At 42.5% G+C, this 27,957-nt stretch overlaps 1 protein-coding gene across 1 annotated transcript in view; it reads left to right on the forward strand.

The window, feature by feature from the left end:
- Positions 1-27,957, forward strand: part of LOC103609586 (triple functional domain protein-like) — a 64,192-nt gene that overhangs the window by 1,225 nt on the left and 35,010 nt on the right. Inside the window, exons 2-5 of the mRNA XM_008593886.1 lie at positions 16,165-16,457; positions 18,043-18,213; positions 20,761-20,856; positions 27,780-27,928. Of these exons, the coding sequence (XP_008592108.1) occupies positions 16,165-16,457; positions 18,043-18,213; positions 20,761-20,856; positions 27,780-27,928 (709 nt within the window). The remainder of the gene's footprint in view (positions 1-16,164; positions 16,458-18,042; positions 18,214-20,760; positions 20,857-27,779; positions 27,929-27,957) is intronic.

The raw sequence follows: 27,957 nt of genomic DNA on the forward strand, positions 1-27,957 counted from the left end.
TTTTTTTCCTTTTTGTCTTTTTTCGTGTCCGGCAACGGGCCGCAACCCTCAGTGTCGCGCCCGTACCGGGCCGGGACCGGCAACGGGATCGCAACCCTCGGTGCTGTGCCCGCCCCTCGCTCAGCCAGTGAGCGGGAACCGGTCTGTATGTGGGATCCGAACCCTTGGTGGGAGCGCCGCCACGCTCCCAAGCGGCTGTAAGGCATTTTTAATATCTGGGGACTGCTTTTGATTATCCCTTTTTTCCTATAAATGGAATGTAAAGAGTCTAATCTATGCTACAAATTACTTTCTTGTCATTTTAGTTGGTTTTATGTCTGTTTCAGGTTTAATTTTGTTTGGGGGATTTTCAGACTACTTAAGAAAATGGCAGTGTCCTGGCATTGATGTTTTGAACCTCTGGTTCCTTCTCATAAGAACTGCAGCCATGTAAGAAGTTAATATGAGGTTTCGTGGGGAGGACGGAGAAGGGGCTCTTCTCACATCACCATTATATTTCAAGGGAGTATGTGTGCCAGACTCTGGCTTTATACACAGAGCTGGAGAAAAGAAACAAAAGCGTGATTCTGGCAAAGGTCCTTTGAGAAGCAGATAAGCTTGACTTTGAGGAAAAGGCAGTAGGTTACAACAGAACCAAGGTGAGGGAGGAAGTAGGTCTGTGGATCCCCAGAGAACTCTGCCCCGCAATGCTCCAGAGGAGGTCACCTTCCCAGCTGTCACCTTTGCCATCTGTCCACACTGCACAGCCAGCAGTGAGCTGCTCACAGGCTGTCACTGAGGGAGGAAGTAGGTCTGTGGATCCCCAGAGAACTCTGCCCCGCAATGCTCCAGAGGAGGCCACCTTCCCAGCTGTCACCTTTGCCATCTGTCCACACTGCACAGCCAGCAGTGAGCTGCTCACAGGCTGTCACCTGCGAACCAACAGAAATGGTTTCTGCCAGAATTTCGGTGCTGGCCCGGTTCACTGTTAGTGTCTGCCTTCACTCCCTGCCAGCCGTTGTTAACACGTGTGCCCCAGAAGCGGGCAGCAAGAGGCAGAGAGACCAGGGCATCAGCGAGACTTTCTGGGCATTTCCAGTTCATCATCAGCTCAGTAGAGAAGGGGCAGGGGGGGTGGAGAGACCCACCAAAGAAGGTGGGGGTTATCAGAGCAAAAGAGGGGACAGAAAATACGCATTCAGCATCTGAAGGGGAGTTGGCACTGCTTAACTCTACGTGTGTGCTGATGAAATACCAAAGGAAAACAACAAAATTATCTTTGATTAATGGGCCCTTACTGAGGTAAATGGTGGCTGTGTGACTTCTGAATTTATGAACGTGGTTTTCAAGAATATTCCTCATTTTTCATTGGCAAAGCTATCAAAACATTTTTAAATGTCACTGACCATAGTTTTGTTGGATCATATTTCTGTTAATTAAATTGTTCCAGAATGGGCTATCTTGAGAGATGGTGGCCTCACCAGCTGGAAGTGTGTAAGCTGGCTAGATCCCTGCAGGTCACTGGGCACTAGGAATTCCTGTGCTGGGTGGGTTAAAGTGGGTGATGCGTAAGATCTCTCAGGAAGAGCACAGCTGGTGATGTCCAAGTCTGAGTGTTGCAGCCACTAGCTAGCTCTGGGTCTGGAGTAAATTACCTCTCTCTGAACTTCATTTTCTTTGTCTGCAAAATGGGAATAATCATAGAACACCCCCCGCAGGGTATCACAAATATCCCCAAAGTTTAGACTAAACTATTTTAATGGGTAATTTTTTTAAGGAGGAATGGATCTTAAGACATGGCAGTCTTCCTGTAGAAGGAATTTTGAATCCTAGCAATATTTTAGTTCCTTTGGAATTCTTTGGAAGGAACATTATTAAACTCGATTTTTAAAATCCTGGAAGATAATTGTGCTGTTGTATTTTTTGTTTACCTAGATATATTTTTGTTCCAGTAATTCTCAAGCTATTTAGTAAGTCTAGGTAGTGGTGTTCAAACTTTCACCACAAAATTTTTAAGCTAACACAGATTTGGAAAGAAATGGATGACCCATAGAATTTCCTTTAAAAAAAAAAAAAGAATTGTCCCTTCACATTAAGGGACGGGTGAGAGAAAGCAAAACTCTAGTTTGGCAGAGGCTTTTTGTGGAGAAAAGTAGACTATTCATCCTTTTCAAACCTTATATTAATTTCAAGGCAATTTCCTGACTGCTGTTATATCAGACTGATATTTTAATACTTTCTGATTCCACCCATTAAATTGAATTTGGGAAATACATATGCATCAGACTTGAAAAGGAAAAATGATTCTGGGTAATATCCAAGAAATACGTCCCAAAGCAACTTCACAATGTCAAATCATAGGGAGTGATTGCAAAGCTTTTCTTACACCTTCAGCATTCTGGGGCTTCATTTATTGGAGTACTTTGGGAAAGGCAGTTCTTTCTGCTTCCTGCCATGTCCAGTGGGGCATCCTCCTGTCCAGTGTGAACCAGTCTCGCATGGAGCAATCTGCATGGAAGCCTGTTTTATTTGCTGACGTGGCCATCACCAATAACTTACCTAACCGTAAGCTGGGACAGTTTTGCTGCTAAGCAATTGTTAGGAACAGAACTCAAGAGAAGGTAAGGTCAAGAAGAATTGTGAGTGATCCAGTACAAGTGTTCTGATGGGGAAGCCCAGTTCTGCAGATAATATAGTGGAACTATTGAAATAAGTATACCCTTTTATAGGACAGTTGGAGTCTTTTCCAGTGCTGTGCACATCCCCCTGACTCAAGCTAAGAAAAAACATAATGTAGTGATGAACAGATGCATATACAGAGTGAACTGTGTGCTTTATAATTCTTGAATTCTTTTCAAGTCTATTTTGTTTTTTCTTTTTTTGCTTGGGAGTATGGGTTCTCATGAATGCAGTTTTTGTAAATTAAAGGAAAACATTTCAAAGATTAAATATAGGAAAGAAATTTCTTTATTGAAACATATAATACGAACTTATTTTTTAAGTATCTATGTAGGTTAACAGCATTGCTCACATTAAGCATGTCAGTGCATAAGACATTGAAGTTTCATGTAAATAAATGAAAACCACAGAAGAACTCATCACAATATTGTATTGTTTTAAGTATGAAGACTGATTGTTTCACACAAGTTACTATGCAAACTAAATTCTATCTCAAATATTTTTTGCCCTTTAAGTTTCTATAAATGAGTGAGAGTTTTAAGACAGGACATGCGTTATAGTATAGTGGGAATAGTGCGTTACTGTAGTAGCTAGAACACTAGAGTTAGCCTCACTGAACTGAAGTTTTCCTCCTATGCAAAAAGAAAAAAAAGGATGCTTGCTGCTTCTATGGTTATTATGTTATCCAAAAACTACATTAAAGTTGTTTATTTCCTTTTAAGCAGACTGCATTTTAAAAATATTTTTAATTTTTTTACATTTTTTAAAAAGAAAACCATGTTACACACTTAATTTTGTATATAGTTCCAGCTAAAAAGCAAAGAAACTTAAAATTATTTGGTATTATAGCCTTTTTAAGGGTGAATATAAAATTTTGAAATATTAAAACTTTTTGAAGTTAATATAAAATAATAAAATAGACTGAAACCTTCCCTCCAAGTGCCCTAGATATCTGAAGGTCCCAGGTTAGGAGCCATCAGACAAAATGACCTTTCCTAGTTCTGGAATTCTTTTCTCTCTCCAGACAAGGAGCAGGCATCCTCCTCTTTAGCTGTAGCCTCTCTTTGGTATATGGTCCTTCTAAGTATATCCCTTCAGCTAGGTTTCAGGGGAACACAAATTTATGGCTTTTCATTCTGAAAAGAATTTCCTCCAGGTGCTCAGAGTTGGCCTCTGGGGAGAGTGAGCGAGTCCATAAACACAGCGTGGGGCAGTGAGCTGTGGAATTCGTCCATGGAGGTTTCCTCGGTTTCCTCTTCCTGTCTCCGGGGAGGGGGGCCGGGCAACCACAGTCCAGATGCTCCTATTAATTTTTTGCAGTTCTCACATAAAATCATACAACCGTGAACAAAGCCTAACAATACCAAAATACCTAGTTTCTCTGAAACTATGTGCTAATTGTAAAAAAAATAGGAAAATTCACAGAGGTATGGAGCAGTAGAGGGGATAGTAGCACCTACAGGCAACCGCTGATGATGTTTGGATACATTTTCTTCTAGTCTTTCTGTATATGAAAGGATGCCTCTTTTATTGATACTTTTAACATTTGACTGTAAAACATCATCTTAGTCGTATCCATTGTCCATTTCTCCCATGCACAGTTAATTTTCTCTTGTTACATCTTATTAAAATTAATAACAATTTGTGCTGTAGTGAAAATGGACCTATACCTATAAGCATGAAAAACCTAGTTATTCTTATGTCTGATGATACAGCCACTGAAAAACTGGAGACAAAGTATACTCGCCCTGTGACAGCTCCTCTTCCTCTGTTATCTCTTAAAGTGGATGGACTTTTCTAAGTGGCCCAGCATCCAGGAGGCACAAGTGAAGGTGAATGAGGGACTCTAATAGCAGAAAGAGCATGTGCTATTATGACGTGGGAACTAGAAATGGAGAGTTCTTCCTTTGTCTGTCGCCTGCACAGTCCCCATGCAGAGGTGTGTGGTTGTTTCCTGCTGCTGTTTGCCTCTGGGCCTGTGGCAGTGCCATTTCATCACTTGGGGCACTAATTAAAGCCATGGACAGGATGGGCCCGGTAATTGGTGTTTGTAGCAGAGGCGTTCTTTTCATTCCCTTTGTCTCCGGGCCTGCTTTGTTTCTTCCTGGAATAACTCCAGGCCTGCCTTCCGTCATTTCATCACTTGGGGCACTAATTAAAGCCATGGACAGGATGGGCCCGGTAATTGGTGTTTCTAGCAGAGGCGTTCTTTTCATTCCCTTTGTCTCCGGGCCTGCTTTGTTTCTTCCTGGAATAACTCCAGGCCTGCCTTCCGTCCTTCTTGCTGTAGTTACTCAGCGGCTTGAATAACACGGAAGGAGGGGGGTGTCCTAACAGGATGACTTACTGACAGGAAGGTGTGGGATGCGAGATTCTTCGAAAGCTGCCTGCTCCTGAGGCATAAGGGGCATGGTGTATAGAAAGAGCTGTCAGCTTCGATGTTGGATACAGGAATGCTCCAAAAGCAGTCAATCCAACTCCCTTTTCTTTTTGTTCTTTGGCTTTTATTGTTGTTATTGTTGTTTTAGTGTGTGATATCCCAGAAAAGTGGGGGACAGTACTCCAGAAATTACAAAATGGTAATATAAAAAATAAATTTAAATGCCATTCAGTGCTTGGGGTTGGGGGTGCCAGATGTCATAAAATCAAACCATGTAAGGTTTAGGATTGCAATTCTTAACGCTTTGTGTGCTTGGGAGTGGACTGTGACATTATGGAGTGCCCATGCACATGCTGGGCTCTTAACCTCCTCACATCTGGGGTTAACATTTTAATCCTGTTTTCAAGTGCTTATTAGCTTTAGTTTGGAGCAGCATGTTGCTTTTGGTAGAGATGTTACTAAAATTCAATTGTAAAAGGAATTCGTAATTGGTTAGGGCTTTTGTTTCTTTGTTTTTGAACTGAACAACCCAGGGACTCTAGAATATAATGTGCTAGATATTTGCTTTGTGGTTTGGGGGAGAAATCTCTGTTTCCCCATTCTGCACAGCTGTAACTCTTTCTAGACTAATATTCCATCCCTTGAGACTCTGAAACTGTAGCAAACCTGCTCTGTAGATGATGTGAAGAGTAATCGTGCTTGGCAGGCTCACGCAGAGCATTCCAAGGCCAGTTTTTTTTCTTTTTCTTAATGCTGTATAAAAATAAGTATATTGATGTGGCTCTGTGAAACCATTTATAAGTGAGCATGGTTTATAGCATATTTTGGTTATGTGTGTTCTTATGCATTCGTACATTTTCTTGATTGTAAAAGACTTTCATGCTGGCATTCTGAGTCTGGTCTTAATTTTTTAAAATAATAAATTCATATATAAATGAAGAGAAATCGGTCACCACCTGAAACAAATCAATCACATATATTGTAAACCACTAACTGCAGGATATTGTTTTAAACCATTTCGTATGGAAAGATCTTTGTGTGCCCCCTGCTTCATTTAAAGACATGTTTCAACTTAATCTACGAATAGCCCATCAAAAACATCTTTGGTTTCCTCTTTAGCAAAGCAGCCTAAGTTATTTCTTTTTCAAAAAGTAGTAGGAAGACTAACCAAAAGTAAATATATCCAAATGGAAGCCTTCTTCAAACAAGATGAGACCTTTCAATACTAACTTTGTGTATTTAATATCAGGAACCATTATGACCATGAGTAAAACATCGATGTTTCTTAAGTGTTAGAACATCTATAAGGCAGAATCAGATGGATAGAGTGGTGTGTGAGCACCACATGATTGCTTATTTCCCTTAAAACTAACTTTCTATTCTCATAAATGATGATTGTCCATTCGGGGCAATAATAAATACTATATTGTCTTGGGAATAACTGACCAGACTCACAGACTTCATTAACCCTAACTTGATCTCTGTGTTGGCCTCTTGTCACTGCTGCTGCCGTATCCAGCCTTCCGGTCACAAGGTATAACCTTTACCAAGCTCATCTTTTCTTGGATGCCAACAGCCTGGTGATAAGCTATCACAGACTTCATTAACCCTAACTTGATCTCTGTGTTGGCCTCTTGTCACTGCTGCTGCCGTGTCCAGCCTTCCGGTCACAAGGTATAACCTTTACCAAGCTCATGTTTTCTTGGATGCCAACAGCCTGGTGATAAGCTGTCTGCCAGCACAGACCCACTTGTCCCTGGAGCATTCCTGCCCTCAGACGACCTGGGTCCTGTTCTGTTGAGGGCACATTGAACCCAAGCCTCTAGATTTGTAGTAAATTCTTTACATGGATCCAGACTGCCCCATCCTTTCTGTCCACTATCAGTAATGACTCTTCACGATTTCATTTCTGGGGTGTTTTAAATTTCCACTTTGGCAGTATGTGAGATCCCGTGCATCTGATTAGGCAAGTAAAGGATTATGCCATCTGTTTTCATTTTTATTTAATTTCTTCTCATTGCTTTATTGGAAATTTCAATGATGAAAATAAAAAGAAAGATCTCTAAAATGAAAGAGTTGCCTGACTAGAAATGCTGACAGGTTAGCGTTCCCCTCACAAGAATACATTTGAGAGGAAAAATGATGTTTGAAGTTTTGCACTTGTTGACATAGCCACATTCTCCAATGCTTATGTAATGTTTTAAGTGTTTGCAGGAACAACATTTAGGGACTCTCTAAAAGTGCAAGGAGCAGATTTGCATGTGCACCTACCATTTGCACGTTCTGTTTGGTCAGATCGATGCAACAAGCCTGTGTCTCTAGTACTCCTCACGTTGACTGGTGATGCAGATACCATTGTCTTTTCATGACATGGCTTGCTAAGACTAGAGCACAAAATGGGGAAACTGCTTTGCGTGTACTTTCTCAATTTCAGTCTTCACAAAGAAAAAGGTAAAGCAGTGTTTTTCACTAAGTTGGTTTTAGTTGATGCCAGCAATTACATCGTGCTCTGGCGTTCGGGGGTCACCCGGAGGTGGCTGCTGGTGAAGGCTCCCACATGATTGTGTGGGAGGGGCCGCACAGGGAACAGAGGATATGTTGGTCATTTATGTGCATTTTCTCAGACAGCAAAGACCATGTGTTCTTCATTACGGCATGAGCCATGACAGTGCTGTGCTGGGCTTCTGGCCGAATCTAGGGATTATTAAAAAAGAAAAGAAAAAAGAAAAGCTAGGGGATTTATCTTTCTCCTTCATGTTTTCTGTGCTCACTTTATATTTGAAAGCAAATACGAAGCTCACATTTTTGCACTAAGGACCACTGTGCAACCAAATTGTGAGATATGTACAATTTGCTTTTAATATTCTCTTGCCACACTTTCAGTCACTACCATCCCCCAAACTCATGCTCAGTGCCTCTCTACAGCTTCTGGCTTTCTTAGAAATTGTTTTCCATGCTGATGTGACATCAGCATGACAGTTGCAGCCCGGAGTGAAGCCCTACTCGTGTGCAGAGGAGCAGAGAATTCACTGGGGACACAGTGTCCAGGCTAAGTCTGGTGTTTTCACCCCTGATGGATCCTTAGCACAAATTAAGGCTCACCAGCAGTGCTTATAGACAAATGATTAGTGAAATGTGTATAAAAACAAGGTGACTGGAATGAGAAAATAGAAGTCAAGAAACATTTTCAGATGCTTATTCACAAATAGAAAATAGGTTTAAATTTGGAAAAATGTTATAAAAACACTTGCTTCTGTATTCCGAAGCATTAAAGTGTAACCATATTCCTGAGCTGGTCAATTTCTTCTTCATTACTTAAAATTTCCCACGTAATACCGCAGCTTTGTCTTGATCATCGTCATCTTCAGTTAATACATGTTGCCTGTGAGACGATTGTAATCACTGTGTAAAACAAAGAGAAGATGGGGTACCTAAGAGATGCAGATGGGGGAATAATTTATAGATTAGCTCACTTTTATGTTATCTGCAAGTGTGAAAGAATTTCTAATGCACATTGGGGGTTTTTTTGTTTTTTTTTTTTTAATTCAAGAAAATGTTACCTTGACTCCAAAAGCAGGGGATTGAAATCCAGTTTGAAAAGTATAGAGATGACAATCATCTACTCAAATTGTGCTCTAGGATATTTGAACCAACTCAGTCAGCAATTGTAAAGTACCAACTGACTTGTTCTTTGATTTCTGAGTAATTTATAGACCTGATTTCCACATGTACATTACAACCTCTCTGGTATGGTAGAAGAACTTCCTGAATAAAAACATGATTGCTCCATCAGATTCTTGACAAGACAAAGGTTTGAGAAACTGCCATAGGCTGGCTACACCTCATTAAACCCCGACCAGCCTGTCCTCAAGATTCTGATGGAATTATTTTCAGACATTAGAAGCAGCTGTCCCAAACTGTGCTTGAGTTATCTTTCTTGAGCACATAGAGTAACTGCTAAATAAACATTTAAGTCCTTACAACTAGAATTGTAAGTTCACCCTTTGCTTTGGGAGTTTGCCTCTGTTATGCTTATCCTGGTGGGGTTCTTACCAAGACGTCATCATATTGTTTATTTGACAGATATTTTTGAACACCTGCAATGGACAGAAAGATGGGAAGATCTTCCTTTAAAACTAACTAGCTAAGTCGTTTGGGGAGACTTCATGGAGGGGAATTTGAAATGTGAGACAGATATTTGTTGGAATGTCTCGCAGTGTTGAATGGATGTGTCTGTGTGGTGGCCAGGCCCCATCAGACATGACATGGCTGTCAGCATTGGTCCTGTGTGCATGCGTTTGCCTGATTTTGTGTGGAGTGAGAGGTGCCTGTCATAGCAGATTGATGGTGACATGGTGAACCTGTAACACCAGCTGTCCAAAGAAGTCAGGCCTTTGCAGTCTCAGCCATTTTTTCTCCCCAGTCTGGGCCCGGCGGGGGGATGTCTTTCAGATGGATCATCCTGCCACTCCACTTTGTCCTGCTTCTTCTCTGCCTTTTGCAGGTTTTATTTTTTTTTTTCTGTGCAAAAATGTGAGTATTGCCTCATATTTGTGTTAGGCTTTAAGTTTACAAAGAACTTTTTCATACCTTTTCCACCCAGCAGCTTGGTAAGACCAGAGGAATCACTGTCATTTTACACATCAAGAAACTGAACAAAAGAGTGTTATCAACCTGTGAGATATACACACTCAGTATGTGACAGGGGTAAGATTGGAACCCCAGCCCCACGGCTGTAACTGTCCATTCATCTGTTAAGTGCTTGCTTAGCAAATACTGAACACCTAAAGCCAGGCAGGGTTTAAACCCCAGATATACAGCATGAACAAAGCAGTAAAATCTCTACCCTGCTTGAGCTTATATGCTGTTGAGACTGGAAAATTGAAGAAATACAGAGATTTAGGTGAAACACTTTCAAACTCGGGTTAGACTTTTTAATTCAGTTTACTACCATACTCAGCAATCCAGTTACCTTAGAACACTTAGAGATGTCTTTAAGACTTTTTGCCATTGTGAAAATGAGGAGACGGTTAACATGAAACACAATCTCCTTGGTCTGCAACTAGCAGGATATGGTCCTTTTTCCTTTTTTTCTTTTATTTAAATTTTTTTATAAAGGCTCTTTTATTAATCACAGATGTCCCAAATTTACAGACTGGGACTAGAAGGCGATCTCTCTTCTCCCAGCGATTCTGGCACTGTATGTGTTCACATGGTGAAACTCTTCCTGTATGGGGCCGAAGGTCAGTCCTTCTGCTTTCCCCTTTCTTCTTTGGCTTTTTCTTCTCTTTATTTCAAAGAGAAATTCAGTGTGGACTTTGTGTGAACTCTAAGTTAGCAAAGAAGCCATCTATGTGAGGATTTTATCCCCCTCAAAATAAGAAGAGATAAACTTTAATTGATTTTCTCTCTTGGGGCTTCAAATGGCTTTATTATGTACACAGTTGAGCATGAGCATCTTTGTAAGTGACTATGATGTGCTGATAGTATCTCTTTATGCTGACGTTTACTTTGTCCTCTTAATAAGGGACAAGTCGTTTTGAAAAATAGGAACAGAATGAAGTAATTCATCTAGGTTGCTTCATTCATCCTTCATACATCCAAGAATGATTTTTACTATGCCCTGGACACCATGCTGGGCCTGCGATTACAAACCTAATTGTAATTCAACCTAATTCGAATTTTCTGGATGCTCACAATTACAGGAATAGTAAGTTCTGTACTGTTATGGAGTCCTGTATACCTCACCCATCTCACATTTGTAAATAGCATTTTACCATTTATGAAAGTTCATTCCCATTATTTCATTTAATCCTGTTACAGCTCTATGAGATGGGGAAACCCAGATGCCAAATGTTTGCCTAGGGTCACAGCTATTGAGTAGGACAGCCCAGCTTCCACTCAGACCCTTTGACCATCCAGGGGTCTTTCTGACACCCCCAATTGATCTTTAACCTGGACCTTGAATCGGTGGGTTCCTCAAAGCTAAAAAGAGGAAAACACATTCCCAAACCAGGCATAGCGTGAACTGAAGACATTCTCGCAGACGAGAAAGTTAGTGACGGGGTGGAAAAGCAGGACTAGGGTGGACTCTTTTCCTTCCAAGAAGGTAGGAATTGAGCAGAAGGCAGGACACAAGTAACTGAAGGTGGAAAAGAGGAGCAAATATAGTTTCTCTGAGGAACAAATGAGTCTCTCGTGGTGTTTCTCAGCTCTCTCCTGCTGAGCCCTCTTTCTGACCCCACCCCGACGGCTCATGTGATGCGTGATATTCTCGTGCACCTGCTCCAGCTCTGACTGGTGAGAAAGCAAAGCAGAGCACAAATGAGAGAGATGGGTCCCTGCGAAGATGGCCTTGATCTGCTCCAAATCATTGGCTTAGACGATTCATAAATGCACTTTACTACAGCAAGATGTTACCTGTAGTTCATCTCAGAACTGATTGGTATTTACCACTAACTCAGGACATCAGCATTCATGGTTGACTTAAATTATCAGTCAGTGTGCTTAGACTGGGGCAAAGGGAAACTGGGAAGTAGTCTGTAGCTGGTTCATTCGCCCACGTGTTTGTCATGTATTCAGCATAGACTTATTAAGCTCCAAGGATATGCCAGGCAGCGGGGCATGTCATTGTGGACAAAGCAGACATGGCGCCCACCCACACGAAGCCTGGACCCTAAAGTCATGGTCGGCTTCCTTTCTTGATAGACAGTTACCCAACCAGGGAAATACTGTCTTGAACTGGTTATATAGAGAGTGTTCTCCTCCTGAGGATTACCTTTGTTATTGGGCTGAGCCTTCCACAGTCAAATCCTGAGCAAAAAGGTGAAGATGTGCCTGGAAGAAGGGCTCAAACCCCATACGATGCAGATTTCTGGGCAGGGGACACTCAGCTCCTGCATTGACAGCCCACATCCATGACAGCCATCGGGACCTCTTCTAGGGAAAGGCAACTATGTGAAGGTCAGTCATTGAAGATCTTCCCAAGGAAACCTAAGAATTGTGAAGTTCTGTGTTTACTGTGGAATTTATGCTTTTCTCATGCCCAGTAGCATTGGAGACCTTAATTCTACTATAGATACCATTAGAACATAGGATTTAATTCAAAATTTACAACAGAGCAGTTGGTCTAGGGGTCAAAGTATGTTCTTCAGGTAACTCAAAATAGTAACAGGCACTTTGTTTCATTCTACTAATGGTTATATTAAGTTTAAATAATTTTTAAGCTTTTTAAACTCCTGGTTTATGCATTATTTATGCATTATGTCAGAGCCCAGCAAAGAGCATATACATGGACTGTTACAATCTATTGATTTAGGCAAAAGGAGTTTCTATGGTGAAAAGAAAAAAAATACAATTTATTGTTTTTTCAGAGAGAGTCAAAAAGCATGAAGAATTGAGCATCAATGTTAAAAACAAGGTGGAAAGAGAAGGGGGGTCATTTATCTGTTTTACTTTTGATTAGTTTCTTTCATTGCTAGTCACCAAAATTATGACTAATGTATCAGGTGTGCACTATACAGAATATCTACTAATCTCAGGCAGATGAGGACATTTTCCCTCTACATTTCCAGATTTCTGAAACAAAATTTTTCTCAAGGTAAAAAACATTTAAACTCTACAAAATTTCCTTCTTAGTTTGTGATTGCTGCTAGCATTTTCCCAAGTCATGAATATTGCAGTGAAAGGAAACAGTGTCACCTCAGTGATTCAGCAGTGGGGACTCAGGGAGAGAAGCACCTGCTCCCTCCACCACCACCTGCCACCAGATCCTTTGCATTGCGTCTGTGGCCCAGTGGGCTCCCACCTCGGGCCACTCGGACCCTTCCTGGTTCTAGGATGGACCACTTAGGCCATATCCATATTTCTACTGCTTGACCTGCCAGGTGAGCAGGAAATCTCTTGTGAACGTGCTTCCCAGAGTGCAGAGAACCAAGTCCTATACAGCTGAGCCCACAGAGAGAAGCTGGGAGATGCAGATCTAATTTCTTTTTCTTTCTGAACCATCATTCCAACCACCAGCTCCTTTCACAGGCGGGGCTAAAGTGCCCTGAGAGTCATCCTTGTGGCCAGCCGGGCACACCAGCATTACGAACTGGCCGCGGTGCATTCCCCCGTGTGCAGAGGCCCACAGGGGCCGCCGTGGTGAAGCGGGCGTGTGCTCCAGGGCTGCCCACGTCCCTGCCTGAGCCACACAGTCTCTTCCCAGCACTCCCTCGCATCTCTGTAACCCGCAAGTCTGGGCAGACAGGGACACCGTGTTGTTATTCCTGGCAGGCAATCCTCCTTTGATTGAGGCTTCATGCGTGCTATGGTGTTCCTGTGCCAAATCCCCCCACATTCTCACTTTTAGGCTCAAACACACATGATATTGAATTATTGGCTTAGACCATTACTTCTGATGTGCAAGTGTTGCGCTTATGCATATGAAGACCTGCAGCTGATTTAGGTCTGGACCTCAGTCTTTTCTCTACCCCCAACACCCTGTTTATCTCAGGCACATCTGTTGGGGACACCTCATCACATCTCAGCCATCTGGAGCCACCTGTGTGTCACCTTCGTAGTTCTTTGTCTTGTACAGTTGCTTAGCTTAGTGATTATATGCATGTGGAAGAAATGACTGTCCTTAAATCGTGGGCTGTGATCAGCTTGCTCTACTTTAGGCTGGTGATTTCTGATGTTCCCATTCACTACTTACTGTGCACCTGCTGTATGCTAGGCCCCATGCGAGGGCCTGGAGTATGTCAGGTAACAAGACAGATGAAGCCCCTGCCCTTGTGGAGCTTACATTCTCCTGATTTAGCACATGAGCCACTTACAGGCCATGTCAGTGCCACCTCTTTCACGAAGCCTTCCACAACTGCTTCTCCTATTTCCCCTTCTTCTCAGCCTAAACAGGGTGTGTACCTCACCTGTAGCCTATGATAGTTACATGATCCAGAAAACACTGTGTGGTGGATCCCATGGTTATTATCTGTGTCTAGTGGCAGGTCCAGTAGACAGCTCTGAATCACAGCACAGTAAGTGACTCTGAAGTCCGTCACTTGCTGCAGCCAGCACAGTGTCCGGCTAAGAATTGGTGCTTAGAAAATATTAGCTGAATAAATTATCATCTGACATGTGGATTATCCAAGCCCTTCCCTCTCTTGTCCTTTCTGTTGTCACTACACCAAGAGTTGCTGAGGCTAGTGACTGTGTCTGCCTTGTTTGCCCTTTATCCTAAATCACCCGAGAAAGTCCCTGGAAATGGTATTACCTTAATGATTTCATTTTCTTGTACCTCTTTCAAACCATACCTAAAGAAAACAAGACTGATGTGGAGAACTGTCATCAAAAATAAATAAAATATACATATGTACACACATGTACTGCATACATACATACAGAGGGGAGAAGGTTATTACTCTTAACGGATATTGATTAGTTTTGAACCAGAAGAGTCTGCCTCTGAGAACAATCTAGATTTTTAAGAGTGAGTGATCCTGCTTAAAATGCATCATCTGTTTATGGAGGATTATACCCTTCACCGATCCATGTATTGAGCCAGGGAGAGAATAGGACAGCAATTAGACGGGCATCTAGTGTCTAGTCTGTGTCTGGAGCACTTGGTGGGAACCACTGTCTGTTCTGCACAGATAATCACAGGATGGAGGATTAGCTGTCTTGCTTTTCAGCTGCCGTCTGTAATGCTCCCCAGTGCTACAGGGTAAATACAGCTAATACAGGTGTCTGCATGAAAGAATATGTCCAAAGATTAATTTTAATATGTTTTTAAGACTAGAAACGATTTAAGAAAATGACAAGCACAGTGAATGATCATCTTTTCATCATTCCATTTCCTAAATTAAGCGTTTTATTCCATGTCACATGGTGGAGCCGAGCAGTGTTCCTGGTCCCTGGTTTTCAAGCTGTAAAGTAGCAGCTCACAAAACCCCATAGAGTTGTTGAGAATCCGCTCATACCTAAATTTACAATGTTTTTTCTCTTGAAAAATCATCAACCCAGGATTGACTATGTTAAATTTTTGAGATCCAGTGAGAAGCTTTATTGGGATATATTTTCTGTAGAGAATTTTGGTTATTTGAAGAAGACTTCTCCTCCTCACATTTTTTTTTTAAATGTGTTGTTATTTTTGTGAATTGTTACTGGATACTCCAACATGTGAGATGACCTTGTGGAGGCCACAAGCGCGGAAGCTTTATTGGGATATATTTTCTGTAGAGAATTTTGGTTATTTGAAGAAGACTTCTCCTCACATTTTTTTTTTTTTAAATGTGTTGTTATTTTTGTGAATTGTTACTGGATACTCCAACATGTGAGATGACCTTGTGGAGGCCACAAGCGCAGATTCCAGGTGCCGGTGTAGTCTGGCAGGAGCAAGAGGCCACGGGCAACTCTTTGGTAAACCCACCCAGCTGTGCCTTGTCGGCAGTCACCGCCTTCCTCCTGGACACTGGACTTTCCAGATGGGTGCTATTTGTCACAAGGCCTGACCCAGGCGGATCTGTGCCATTTTAATTATAGAGTTGTACTTTTATTCATGGCAGTAAGTCAAACTAATATTTTTTGAATCCTCTGGCAGGATTAGTTTGCAGTAACTATGTCAACTAATGTAGCTAAGAACTTTTAAATTTTTCTTATTTGGCTTTTGTTTATCGAGAAAAATGGATGAAAATAATTTTAAAATTCTTCCCTCCAATATCTGTAATATTTTAAGCGATTAATGACATTTTTAAAGTGCGTGATAATGGTGCTGGTCTTCAGGATTGGTGACTTGGGTCTTTTGGGAAGGGGCAGTGCCTCTTGAGAAGATCATCTCTAGCAAAACGCAAATTTGATAAACATTTGAGAAGAGAGAGAGAGAGTGTGTGTGTGTGTGTGTGTGCGCGCGCGCGCGTGCGCGCGTGTGTGTGTGTGTGTGTGTGTGTGTCAGTGTGTCAGTGTGTCAGCCTTTCCTCTCACGGTTCTTTCTACCCCATAGGTAGAGCCAGCAGGCAGAGCTTCCAGCAGCCCACCTGGGCGTCACATAGCTGGGGGGCCAATGCTGTTGGCCAGGGCACAGAGGTCGTCTCTGGGGGGATCTGTGCGATGTTAGTAGAGCTGGTGTTTCCTTCTCACCCCTCCAGACTCGCTGTCGGTCTCCAGCAACGATGCCAGTCCCCCTGCTTCGGTGGCGTCCCTGCAGCCGCACATGATCGGGGCCCAGAGCTCTCCGGGCCCCAAGCGGCCGGGCAACACCCTGCGCAAGTGGCTCACCAGCCCCGTGCGGCGGCTGAGCAGCGGCAAGGCCGACGGGCATGTCAAGAAGCTCGCCCACAAGCACAAGAAGAGCAGGGAGGTCCGCAAGAGCGCTGATGCCGGCTCGCAGAAGGACTCGGACGACAGCGCCGCCACCCCGCAGGACGAGACCGTGGAGGAGGTGAGCGCACGTGGGCCCCGCGACGCCAGCGGCCACCACGGAGGGCCACTGGCTGGAGCCCTGCCTGCCACATTTTCTTTTCTGTATTTTTTATGTTGTAGGAGTAGCTGCTTGTCCTGTCCATAGACTAATTTGGTTTTCCATACTTACCTGGAAATTACCAGCGTCAAATATCCCCATTAACGTCCCTGCTTAGCAGACTGCTGGATCCGGTGGGGACAGCTGGAAAGACGATTGGAGCTGCCCTGTAAGCAGGGTCGGGACCCCACCGGGCTCCTGATAAAAAGATCGGACCACCCTGAGCTCTACCCAGGCTGGTCACCTTGGCCTGCGCCAGAAGGAAGCGGGTGCTGTGGGCTTCAGCCCTCTCCCCCTCCCGGCACCACCAGACCCTGCGAAGTGTCGCACAAGAGTTGAGCAGTCCCTGAGATTAGCACTAAACATGTGACAGTGTTTTGCTGGGAAAGCTCCAGTTTTAAACTTGGAAGGACTTGCAGAGTGTTTGCATCCCTCCAATTATTTTTCGCCAATATTTATTCAGAGATCTTGTCCTGAGTAGAAAATATCGAATTAATTACTTGGCTGATCCAGCAGTAAACACTGGGTTATTCCCACGTCACCAAAGATAAATGGATGTAGGTCAGCCAGGCGGTTTTTTTACTTACTTTTGTCCAAGGAAGCTTTAAATTACACTGCAAGAAACCAGAATCTCTTCATGATCCCTGAGATAACCTTCAGCACTGGGGTTGGTGGTGAGGGGCCCTCAGAGTTTTTAACTTGGATGCCCACCAACACCCTCCCCCCAGAATTCCACCCAGGCTCGAAAAAAGAAAAGGCAGAGAGAGGATCAGATTTGTATCATTTTTCACTTATTTAGCTGATATGTGTTTTCTGCTGGTTTTTTCCTGGGCATATTTTTGCCAAGAGTTTTTGCTCAAATAGGTAGTTTGTTGTGTACTTATATATCTGTTTTATAAATCTATGTCCTGTTATAGTAGAACTAAAACTGAAATTTAAAAAAGTGTACTTATATATCTGTTTTATAAATCTATGTCCTGTTATAGTAGAACTAAAACTGAAATTAAAAAAAAAAGCTATGTCCTGTTATAGTAGAACTAAAACTGAAATTTAAAAAAAATAGAGGAAAATGATAATTCAGATTCTTAAAATGCATCTTGAATTACATTGTTCTTTATGCCCTTATTATTTCAGTGAATTTTACTCTAGGAAAGTATCAAAAATGAAATCAGTGAGACCAAAGGAACTGAATCAACATGAGGGTTGTGGTTCAAATTTTTTAACCTTTTGTTAGTGGCTTCTTGAAGATGAGATGTGTTAAGAGTCTAATGGATGAGGTTGACAGACCCTTCAAACCACGCATTCAGTGGCCCTTCACTTATCCAAGATGGCAAGAAAGGTAGTTGGACTACAGGAAGGGAATGCAGAGGAGCTTGTTCCTCATTCTGCCCTCGCAGTTTCTGTCCTTGCTGTACTTTTCCTGTTAACCCCTTAGGACCCGGGGTCTGTGAGCCATGGTTGGTAGTCATGACCTAGAGATAATGAGTGAATGTTGATTTGATTTCAGAGAGGCCGGAACGAGGGCCTCAGCAGCGGCACGCTCTCAAAGTCCTCCTCCTCGGGGATGCAGAGCTGTGGAGAGGAAGAAGGGGAGGAGGGGGCCGACGCCGTGCCCCTGCCCCCGCCCATGGCCATCCAGCAGCACAGCCTCCTCCAGCCGGACTCGCAGGATGACAAGGTAAAGGGGCAGGGCCCTTTCAGGAGCTGCTGCACACCAGCCTCCCTTCAGGACGTAGGACACTCCCGTGGTGTGGGAAAGGCGCCTGGGCAGCCTGTCTGTACCCCAAAAGTATGAGTAACAAATCCATCTAGAATAAGCAGTAGGCCAACATGTGCAGTTTCTCATACACATGTGGTTGCATAGGTATGTTCAATGCGTTTTTAATGACGCTTCAGTAACTGTGCTTTTAAAGTAATTTTAAATTTTCCCAGCGTATTGACTAGAGTCCCTGAGAGAACAATCAGAGAAATCCCATGCAGTCTGCTGAATGCATGTTTAAATAGATAGTAGACTATCTTGTTCTCTCCATGAGGTGTGTTTGCACACGGGTTTCTCTTTTAAGATGATATTGTATCGCTGTCCAGCTGCTGTTCCCAACATGCCAAACATTACTGGAGTGTGGGCTAGTTGTCCAAGTGAATCTTCTCCTTGGATATATGCAGAGGCTTCAAGCCAAGTAAATCATTTTTTCCTTGAGTTCTTACATAATCTAAAATTATTTTGTACACCTTAGTTGTGAAACCCTAAAAATAAAGTATCAAAAAGGAAAACTGCCCAGTGTACCTTGCCATTCTCTCTAGCATCCTGGCCCCATCATGCCCCTCAAGATTGTTAGGTGTTGAAAATCAGGCTATGAAGTCGTTACTGGTGGGAGGACTTTTTTGTTGGGTGGGGTTTTTTGTTTTTGTGGGGGTTTTTTTGACAGTAACTAAGTTTTCTTATAAATAAATAAAACAGATGTGTTTTCAACATTTTTTCTCCGTTCTTTCCTATCGTCCTTCCCTGACTCCTTCATCAGTACTAGTAGTCACTTTCTGGATTAATTACCCTGTATTTTACAACCTGGGATCTGCCACAGCCGTTGATAGGTGGCTGTGATGCTGAGGCCAGTCATGCCCAGGTCCTCACCCAAGGCAGGCATTTGCACAGCCCCTTCTTTGTGGCAGTCACCCTTCTCCCTTTGTAGCACACAGCCCCCACACAGTGAGGGTGCTGTGGGCCTGGGAACAATGGCTGTGAGCTGCAGAGCTGAGTCCTGGAGTTTTGCCTGCGGTGGGGGAGAAGCTGGGGGAGGGCTGAGCTGAGAGGGCACATGGGGACTAGTGGGAAATCGGGGCTGTGTGGGTTTTCTGACAATTGCTAAACTATTTTGTAACATTCTAAGCTTTACCTTTTGTAAAAGCAGAAAACTAAAATTTCTTCAATCTGGGTGGTTATCCAAACAATGAGGGGGCCGGGCCTTACTCACCAAATAAGGGATTATTTTTCTCCACGTAAAAAGTGAATCATACTATATTCTTCTGTTTGTTAGAATCATTTATTGGTTATTGTGTTACCTCATTGGGTAGTATCGATAGCAATTCTTCATTTACAAAAATCTGTAGTGATGTTCCCAGACAGTTTATTATCTTGCAACTAATTTTTTGTTTTGTTCTGTTTTCTCTTTTTGTAAACTTTCACTGCAGCATTATGTTGATTTGTGTTCTGTGTCTGTTTTGGCTCAGTTTCCTTACCTTTCCATCTGAATTTTTTCTTTGTTCACCCCATATTCCAAATTTCATTAGACCAAACCAACATTTGTTTTGCAAAGTGCATATTTCGATCCACGTTTGTAAAAGCCTTGTTGTAAATGTATGAATCTGTGCTGTCTCTTGTGAGCAATGCATTGCTAGGACAGCCCGCCGTGTCGCATGCGTCTCACTGTCCTTAATATGAAGCAAGGTTCATATTATGCCCCTCTTCTAGTTCCCAATTACTCAACAGTGCAAGTAATCTGCAAACACACCGTGTTTGCTAATTACTGAAACTCAAACTTAGCAGCCCTTCCCCGAGACTTCCTTACTGTCCACCCCGTTATACCCTTGATTCTAGCCATAAGTGGCATCTGGTAGCTTGTGAGGCCTCAGCTCTCCTGTACTCTGCACTAATCAGTGGGGAATGGATGGCACAGAAAATGGTGAGCTTGTCCCCCTCTCTCCCCTGTCTGGTCACCGCACCCTGGCTCCTTACTTTTCTTTCTCGTTTCTTTCTTTTCTTAATCCCATAAACACAGTAGTGGCATTTTTAGTATCCTGTTTTGTTTCCTGATTATTAAAGGACTCACTCTTTAGACCTTAAGCCTCATTCTAACATAGATCAGATTCTGTATTTTTTTCCTCCTTAGCCTAGAGCCTAGCCAGCAGTTGTGAAAGTTACAGTTAGAATATTCCCGTGCCCAGTCACCTCTCTGAAAAAATATTATGATGTTACATGACTGCGGATGAAAAACAGACATGGTCTGCTTTCCACATGTACCCCAGATAGGTTTTATTTAATGTTTCACGTCAGAATATTGTACATTTAAAAGGATGACTTTAAATAAATGCAAACAAAGACAAACCTGTGGTCTTTTTGTCTGGAATTACTTTTGAAATGAGGTGGAGCTTGCAGGGGAATTCAGTGTGTGTCCAGTTACTAACGTGAGGCCTTCCCCTCCCCCTTTCTTTTTCTTCACTTCTTTTGTAGGCTTCTTCTCGGTTATTAGTCCGTCCCACCAGCTCTGAAACACCGAGTGCAGCCGAGCTTGTCAGTGCAATTGAGGAACTCGTGAAAAGCAAGATGGTAAGGCTTCCCAGAGAGTCTGAGATATGGAAGCTGCTCCAATGTGCTACTTGCAGATGGATTTTTCTTGTCCGTGTGTTGCTTTGGTCTAGGGAATGTGCCTGTGGCTTGTCACACAGTTTGGGAGTCCCAAAGACCACCCTCACTCTGACCAGCAGCAAACTTGGGGGTGTCCCCACAACTGTCCTCAGGTTCACTAATTTGTTTGAAGGACTCACAGAATTTGAAAAAGCTGTTATCCCCACAGTTGAGGTTTATTACCATGAAAGGACAGATTGAAATCAGCTGAGGGGAGAGGTGCACAGGGCAGGGGCAGGAGAAGCCAGGTTCAAGCTCCAGTTGTCCAGTTGTCCTCTCCTGGTGGAGTCATGTAGGCAGCGCTGACATCTCCCAGCAGTTCTCCTGTACTCTGCACTAATCAGTGGGGAATGGATGGCACAGAAAATGGTGAGCTTGTCCCCCTCTCTCCCCTGTCTGGTCACCGCACCCTGGCTCCTTACTTTTCTTTCTCGTTTCTTTCTTTTCTTAATCCCATAAACACAGTAGTGGCATTTTTAGTATCCTGTTTTGTTTCCTGATTATTAAAGGACTCACTCTTTAGACCTTAAGCCTCATTCTAACATAGATCAGATTCTGTATTTTTTTCCTCCTTAGCCTAGAGCCTAGCCAGCAGTTGTGAAAGTTACAGTTAGAATATTCCCGTGCCCAGTCACCTCTCTGAAAAAATATTATGATGTTACATGACTGCGGATGAAAAACAGACATGGTCTGCTTTCCACATGTACCCCAGATAGGTTTTATTTAATGTTTCACGTCAGAATATTGTACATTTAAAAGGATGACTTTAAATAAATGCAAACAAAGACAAACCTGTGGTCTTTTTGTCTGGAATTACTTTTGAAATGAGGTGGAGCTTGCAGGGGAATTCAGTGTGTGTCCAGTTACTAACGTGAGGCCTTCCCCTCCCCCTTTCTTTTTCTTCACTTCTTTTGTAGGCTTCTTCTCGGTTATTAGTCCGTCCCACCAGCTCTGAAACACCGAGTGCAGCCGAGCTTGTCAGTGCAATTGAGGAACTCGTGAAAAGCAAGATGGTAAGGCTTCCCAGAGAGTCTGAGATATGGAAGCTGCTCCAATGTGCTACTTGCAGATGGATTTTTCTTGTCCGTGTGTTGCTTTGGTCTAGGGAATGTGCCTGTGGCTTGTCACACAGTTTGGGAGTCCCAAAGACCACCCTCACTCTGACCAGCAGCAAACTTGGGGGTGTCCCCACAACTGTCCTCAGGTTCACTAATTTGTTTGAAGGACTCACAGAATTTGAAAAAGCTGTTATCCCCACAGTTGAGGTTTATTACCATGAAAGGACAGATTGAAATCAGCTGAGGGGAGAGGTGCACAGGGCAGGGGCAGGAGAAGCCAGGTTCAAGCTCCAGTTGTCCAGTTGTCCTCTCCTGGTGGAGTCATGTAGGCAGCGCTGACATCTCCCAGCAGTGATGTGTGACATCACATGCAGAGTATTGCAAGTGGAGGCTCACCTGAGCCTTGGTGTTAGGGGTTTTTATTTGGCCTCAGTCACACGCAGTGGGCTGCTCAGGTGGTTGACCTTAGTCTCTTGATGTGTGACATCACATGCAGAGTATTGCAAGTGGAGGCTCACCTGAGCCTTGGTGTTAGGAGTTTTTATTTGGCCTCAGTCACACGCAGTGGGCTGCTCAGGTGGTTGACCTTAGTCTCCTGCTCCTCCAAGGACAGAGATACTGCATGGCCCAAAGCCCCCACCGGAAGTCACATTGTTGGCATAGACTATCTGTCTTGTCCTGAGGCCCCCAGGGAAACAAAGACAGTCTTACCAGGCAGGACATTCCAAGGGCTTAGAGGTTGCCTCCCAGGAGCCGAGGGCAAACCTCTTCCTGTACACTCACTGGCTGTAGTCATAGCAAATGTGGTCAACTCCAGTCTCATCTGAACTTGTGCCCAGGGTCAGTGGTACCCACAGATAGGTTCACAGTTTTCTTTGGCTGTCTCTGAGAGCTTTCATTTGGGCTTACAATGTATTAGAGAGAAGGGTTTGCAGTATTATAAAAGGACTTTATTTTCTTAGTGACTTCTGTGGTGCCATTTGGGCAACGTGGATTCATTTGATAAAAGCCCCAAATAAATGTTGATTCTTTGAAGTTAGACAGGCACACGTTGCTTCTAACTGATTCAAATAAATATCTGTTTCTTCAGATTTCCTAACTGAAATGGAAAAACCGCTAATGGTAACAAATTTTTAGGCTAGTATATCCTGCTACCCCTATAAATGTATTTCACGTCTTTTAAAAGCCACCCCTCCAAAGTAGAAGCCCACAGCCCTTCTCACTAGTCCATTCTCCAGAGGAAACCACTGTGAACAGTTTGTTATGTTTCCTCCAGACATTTGTTTAGCTGGTGCAGATATATATGGTGAGTATGTGTGTGCACATGTGTTTTCTTTCAAAATTGATTCATTCAGTTTTTAAGACTCTAAGATTTAGTTATCTTGAGGATCTTCTCAAGATATATACAGATTACCTCTTTCCTTTTAATAACTATATTATATTCTATTACATGGTTACCATGATAATAACACCACTGAAGGCTTACTCTAAACCAGGTGCTGTTCTAAAGTGCTGAGCATTTGTTAACTTATCTACTCCCTACAACAGCCTCAAGTAGGCATGCACTATTGTTATCCCATTTTACAGATGAGGAAACTGAGGCACACAGAACATTCAAAAACTTGGCCAGATAGTAAGGGGCAGAGACATGGTTACACTATAATTTATTTCAACAAATTTCTAATATATATTTAAGTTGTTTCCAGTTTTTCGCTATTATAATCATTCATGTTTATTATGTGTGTGATTATGTCTGTAGGATAAATTTCCAGCATTTACCCTAAATGAGTAAAGAGCATACTTCCTTAAAGTTAGTAGTTTATCTTCCTGAAGTGAGGTCTTAACTACGTACCAGATATATTATTCCCATTTTTTCTCCCACCCCTAAACAGCCTCTAATAAAAGTAGATGACTGGGTCAAACAGGAATTATATAAAGAAAAATTCAGACTAATGGGTCACCCTGCCATAGCTAGGAATTTCTCCCCAGGCAGTCACACTATGTTCTGGAAAAGCCACAATGAGCTTTGAAGTTAGGAAGGTTGGTAGGACTTAGATAACTCAAGAACTCTGACTCCCCTGATCAAGAATTTGGAATGATGTCAATATGAATTGAGGTACAACTGCATTCTTGCTGCCTNGATATATTATTCCCATTTTTTCTCCCACCCCTAAACAGCCTCTAATAAAAGTAGATGACTGAGTCAAACAGGAATTATATAAAGAAAAATTCAGACTAATGGGTCACCCTGCCATAGCTAGGAATTTCTCCCCAGGCAGTCACACTATGTCTGGAAAAGCCACAATGAGCTTTGAAGTTAGGAAGGTTGGTAGGACTTAGATAACTCAAGAACTCTGACTCCACTGATCAAGAATTTGGAATGATGTCAATATGAATTGAGGTACAACTGCATTCTTGCTGCCTCTTTAAGAGACAAGTTGATTAATGGTCTAAACAAAGGGTGCTTAAATTGCATCCACTGAGTTTTCAAGAATCTTTGAGCATTTTTTTTAAAGCCATTTATATACGTCAATTATATGATCATTAAAATCATTCTTATTAATAATTGATATGGTTTTTCCAGAGAATGCTATGAGGCAACACTTTGTCAACCTACTAGTCATTACTCTGCAAGTATTTAAGCTGCATTCCATTTTAAGTGGTCTGCAATTCATGTGTAATTCATGCAGGCAGACTTCCAAATGGAGACATGGTCTGTGGCATGGTCTCTTTCAATTCCCCTTTTTCCTGAGGAATTAAATTTTATCAGTTTACTTAGTTGAAACTAAGGTATTTCTACTCATTTATGTCTCTTCTTGTCAGCAGGCATGAAGCTATTGGCATAATGGAAAGGGCATAGGTTTTGGAGTCACATACATTTGGGTTCAAAATCTCCCACTTAGAGTTGAATTCCACCAGGCAAGTGCTTCAGGCTCTCTGAGCCTGTGTCTTCCAGCTGTAACCAGGAGTCATGAACAGGGTGCTGTTTGTTAAGCTCCTGACAAGGTTCTGTCCACATGGCACTCACCAGTGCTTCCCCTTCCCCTTGGGAGAACCACATTTATACTTCACATGATGGACTCGTCCCTTCTTCATTCTGCCATGGAATGTAATCTGGATTCTGGCTTCTTTCAGGTTCCAGGGAACCATAACTCTACCTAGGTTTCCTGTCACTAATCTTTTGATGTCAAATGGGAACTACTTTTCCAATAAAAACTCTAGTGACTCATTTTAATACCCTTCAGCCTATTCTGCTCGCAGTCACTCTGCTGTAGATCCTTACTCATCACGTTTGTATTCTCGCGGGTGATCTCTGAGGCTGTAGTGCCTTCATGGTTGGATTTGAACACTGAGTTGTTTATCCATCAGAAGCTGTGTATTATCCGATTGGAGGGGAGAGAAGGTGTTCAACTGTTAGGCAGTATCATGTTTAAGGAACTGAACCTACCTAAACCTAAAATCTGATGATTTGATCTGAAAAGTAAAAGCTACCCTGGAAACTGTTCACTGAAATTCGCTCCTCTCTCCCACCTCCACATTCTTGATCCACCCTTAAGGGTTGTGCACCTTTCCTGAGCATTGGCAATAGGGTAATAGTAGTCCTCCACCACAGCGACTGTTTGAACTTGACTTTGAGGTTTTCTTTCTCTTCACTGATCAAAATATAAAGAGAGATACAAGAAAGGGAAAATAAATGAAATAATACCTAATTCAAGACTTTAAAGCAAAAAAATCCAAAGAAAAACAAATGAATTCATGGAGATAAAAGCAGAAATTGATGAGTTGGAAAACAGAATAATAAATAAAACCAAAAATTTGTTCTTTAAATAGAAAGAGACATTAGGTAATCTTTGCAAGAAAATAGAAAGCACAAATTCACAAAATTAAGAAGTTATGAGGGAGTAATAAACTGAAGAAATTCAAATGATCATAAGACATTACTTTGATCAACTCTTTGAAAGTAAATTTAAAATGAAACCTGGATGAAATGGGCAGTTTCCTAAGAAAACAGTTTATCAAAACTAACCTCAGAAGAGAGAGAATATCTATGCAGAACTATCTTCATATCAGAAATAGAGAAAGTTGACACCCACAAAAAACAACCACACCCACAATGGCCTTACAGCTGATTCGTCCAGAACCTGTACAGTCCCCGTAATTGCATTTGAGGCAGCTGTGTGCTGGTGACAGCTTTTCCACTCACATTTGTGTAAGAGGTGAATGGGCAGCGTGGAGGGAGTGAACGGCATAGGTGTGACAAGAACATGTCATCATGACTGTGTCCTCATCAGGGCATCTGCACCGTCAGGCTACCCAACCTGGTCAGGACAGGTCACATCTGAGGACAGGCAGCCAGAGCAGCCTGGAGACTCTGTGATTTCGGGTCCAGACAGCCATTCCAGGTTATAGAAGACAGTCCCCATGGACCCTGATGCAGTCCATGACTTGACCGCCTTGCTCTCCCCTGCATAAGGGAAACATCTGGAACCTCTCTCTTTCTCTTTTTTCTCACTGTTCAAGTAAACAGAATTAAATGTAACAAGCTTCAGCTGTCTTGACTGGAGACAGGGCAGGGCATTCTCCCCTCACAGCCCCAGACATGGGCCCCTCCTGTCTGAGACCTACCTGATCTGACAAGCATCAATCAGCTCGGCTACTCATAGCAAAGCATTTACTTCCAGTGGAGGTCAACAGCCAGTTATTTAAGAGTGCAGTTTTTTAATCAAACACTGTTCCTTAGCTAACTTAATGTCCCATTTTTCATAAATAAGAGCAGCAGTTGTATTTTTTACAGTCCTTAGGTTTTGTTTAACAAAATTGAGTGTACAGATTTTGTATCCTCAAAGTTCTGCTTAATGATGAAGTCAGAGTCGGTCTGTTACTGTTAAGGGGAGAAAATAAGGCAAGTGTTAGAGATTTTAATTTATTAATATCAAATGTGTTAAGTATTAAGTGTTCTTGCATTTTGTATTGAACTGTCTGCACAAAGATGTTAATCATGTTTTTCAAGTTCAGTAATTTCTATATATCCAGTTTAGTGCTTTGGAAATTTTTAAGGAACTGTAAAAAAGCTTTGTGCGAGGTCCTTCAGGGGACGCAATGATGAAAACTGTCACCTGCCGAAACTAAAATCCAGTGGGGGAGAGAGCTTTGGAGAAGGAATTGATACCAGCATGACGACTACTTCCTGTAGAATGGATAGAGAGGAAGCTGCCAGATAGAGCTGAATTGTAGCTGGGCGATGTGTGTGCACTGAAGTATGAGTCATGGCTTCAGGGATAATCAAGAAGCAAACCAAGTCTGTGTAGACTGCAGATTACCACGTAGCCCACCAACGAGGGCTATGGGCAGTGTGTCTAGGGGCTGCACTGGCCTGACCCACGCACTTCTGAAATGCTCATGCTTTTACTTGGCAGGAATGTAACCAAAAAGGAAATTGCTAGATTTGAAATATGTGATATATCCAGAAGTGAGTACAGTGCTCTGATAAAAGCAAGTGTATCGCTTCTAATTATTTGGTAACTAGGAAGAGAATATGTTAATATATGTAAATTCACTCTCCTTTTCATTCTAACTTTCCTCTTTTATCCAGCTCCTCTGACTCAACTTTTTTATTTATAGTACAGTTTTTGTATTGTTAAATACTGTGTAATTTCACAAGCGTATAGATTTTACAATTTCACAAGCACATCTTCTGTGTTTTCTGGCTTAGAAGATTTTCTTATCCTAATTTCAGCCTATCATGGACTGTAGAGGTAAGAGTTGTTGACTCCCACTTTCTTCCAGGCCCTGGAGGATCGTCCTAGCTCACTCCTCGTGGACCAGGGAGACAGCAGCAGCCCCTCCTTCAACCCTTCTGACAACTCCCTTCTCTCTTCCTCCTCTCCCATTGATGAGATGGAAGAAAGGAAATCCAGCTCTTTGAAGAGAAGGCAGTAAGACAGAAATATTTTCATTCTCATTG

The sequence above is a fragment of the Galeopterus variegatus genome, unplaced genomic scaffold (assembly GCF_000696425.1).
Source record: "Galeopterus variegatus unplaced genomic scaffold, G_variegatus-3.0.2 Scaffold9824, whole genome shotgun sequence".
Classification (NCBI taxonomy): Eukaryota; Metazoa; Chordata; class Mammalia; order Dermoptera; family Cynocephalidae; genus Galeopterus; species Galeopterus variegatus.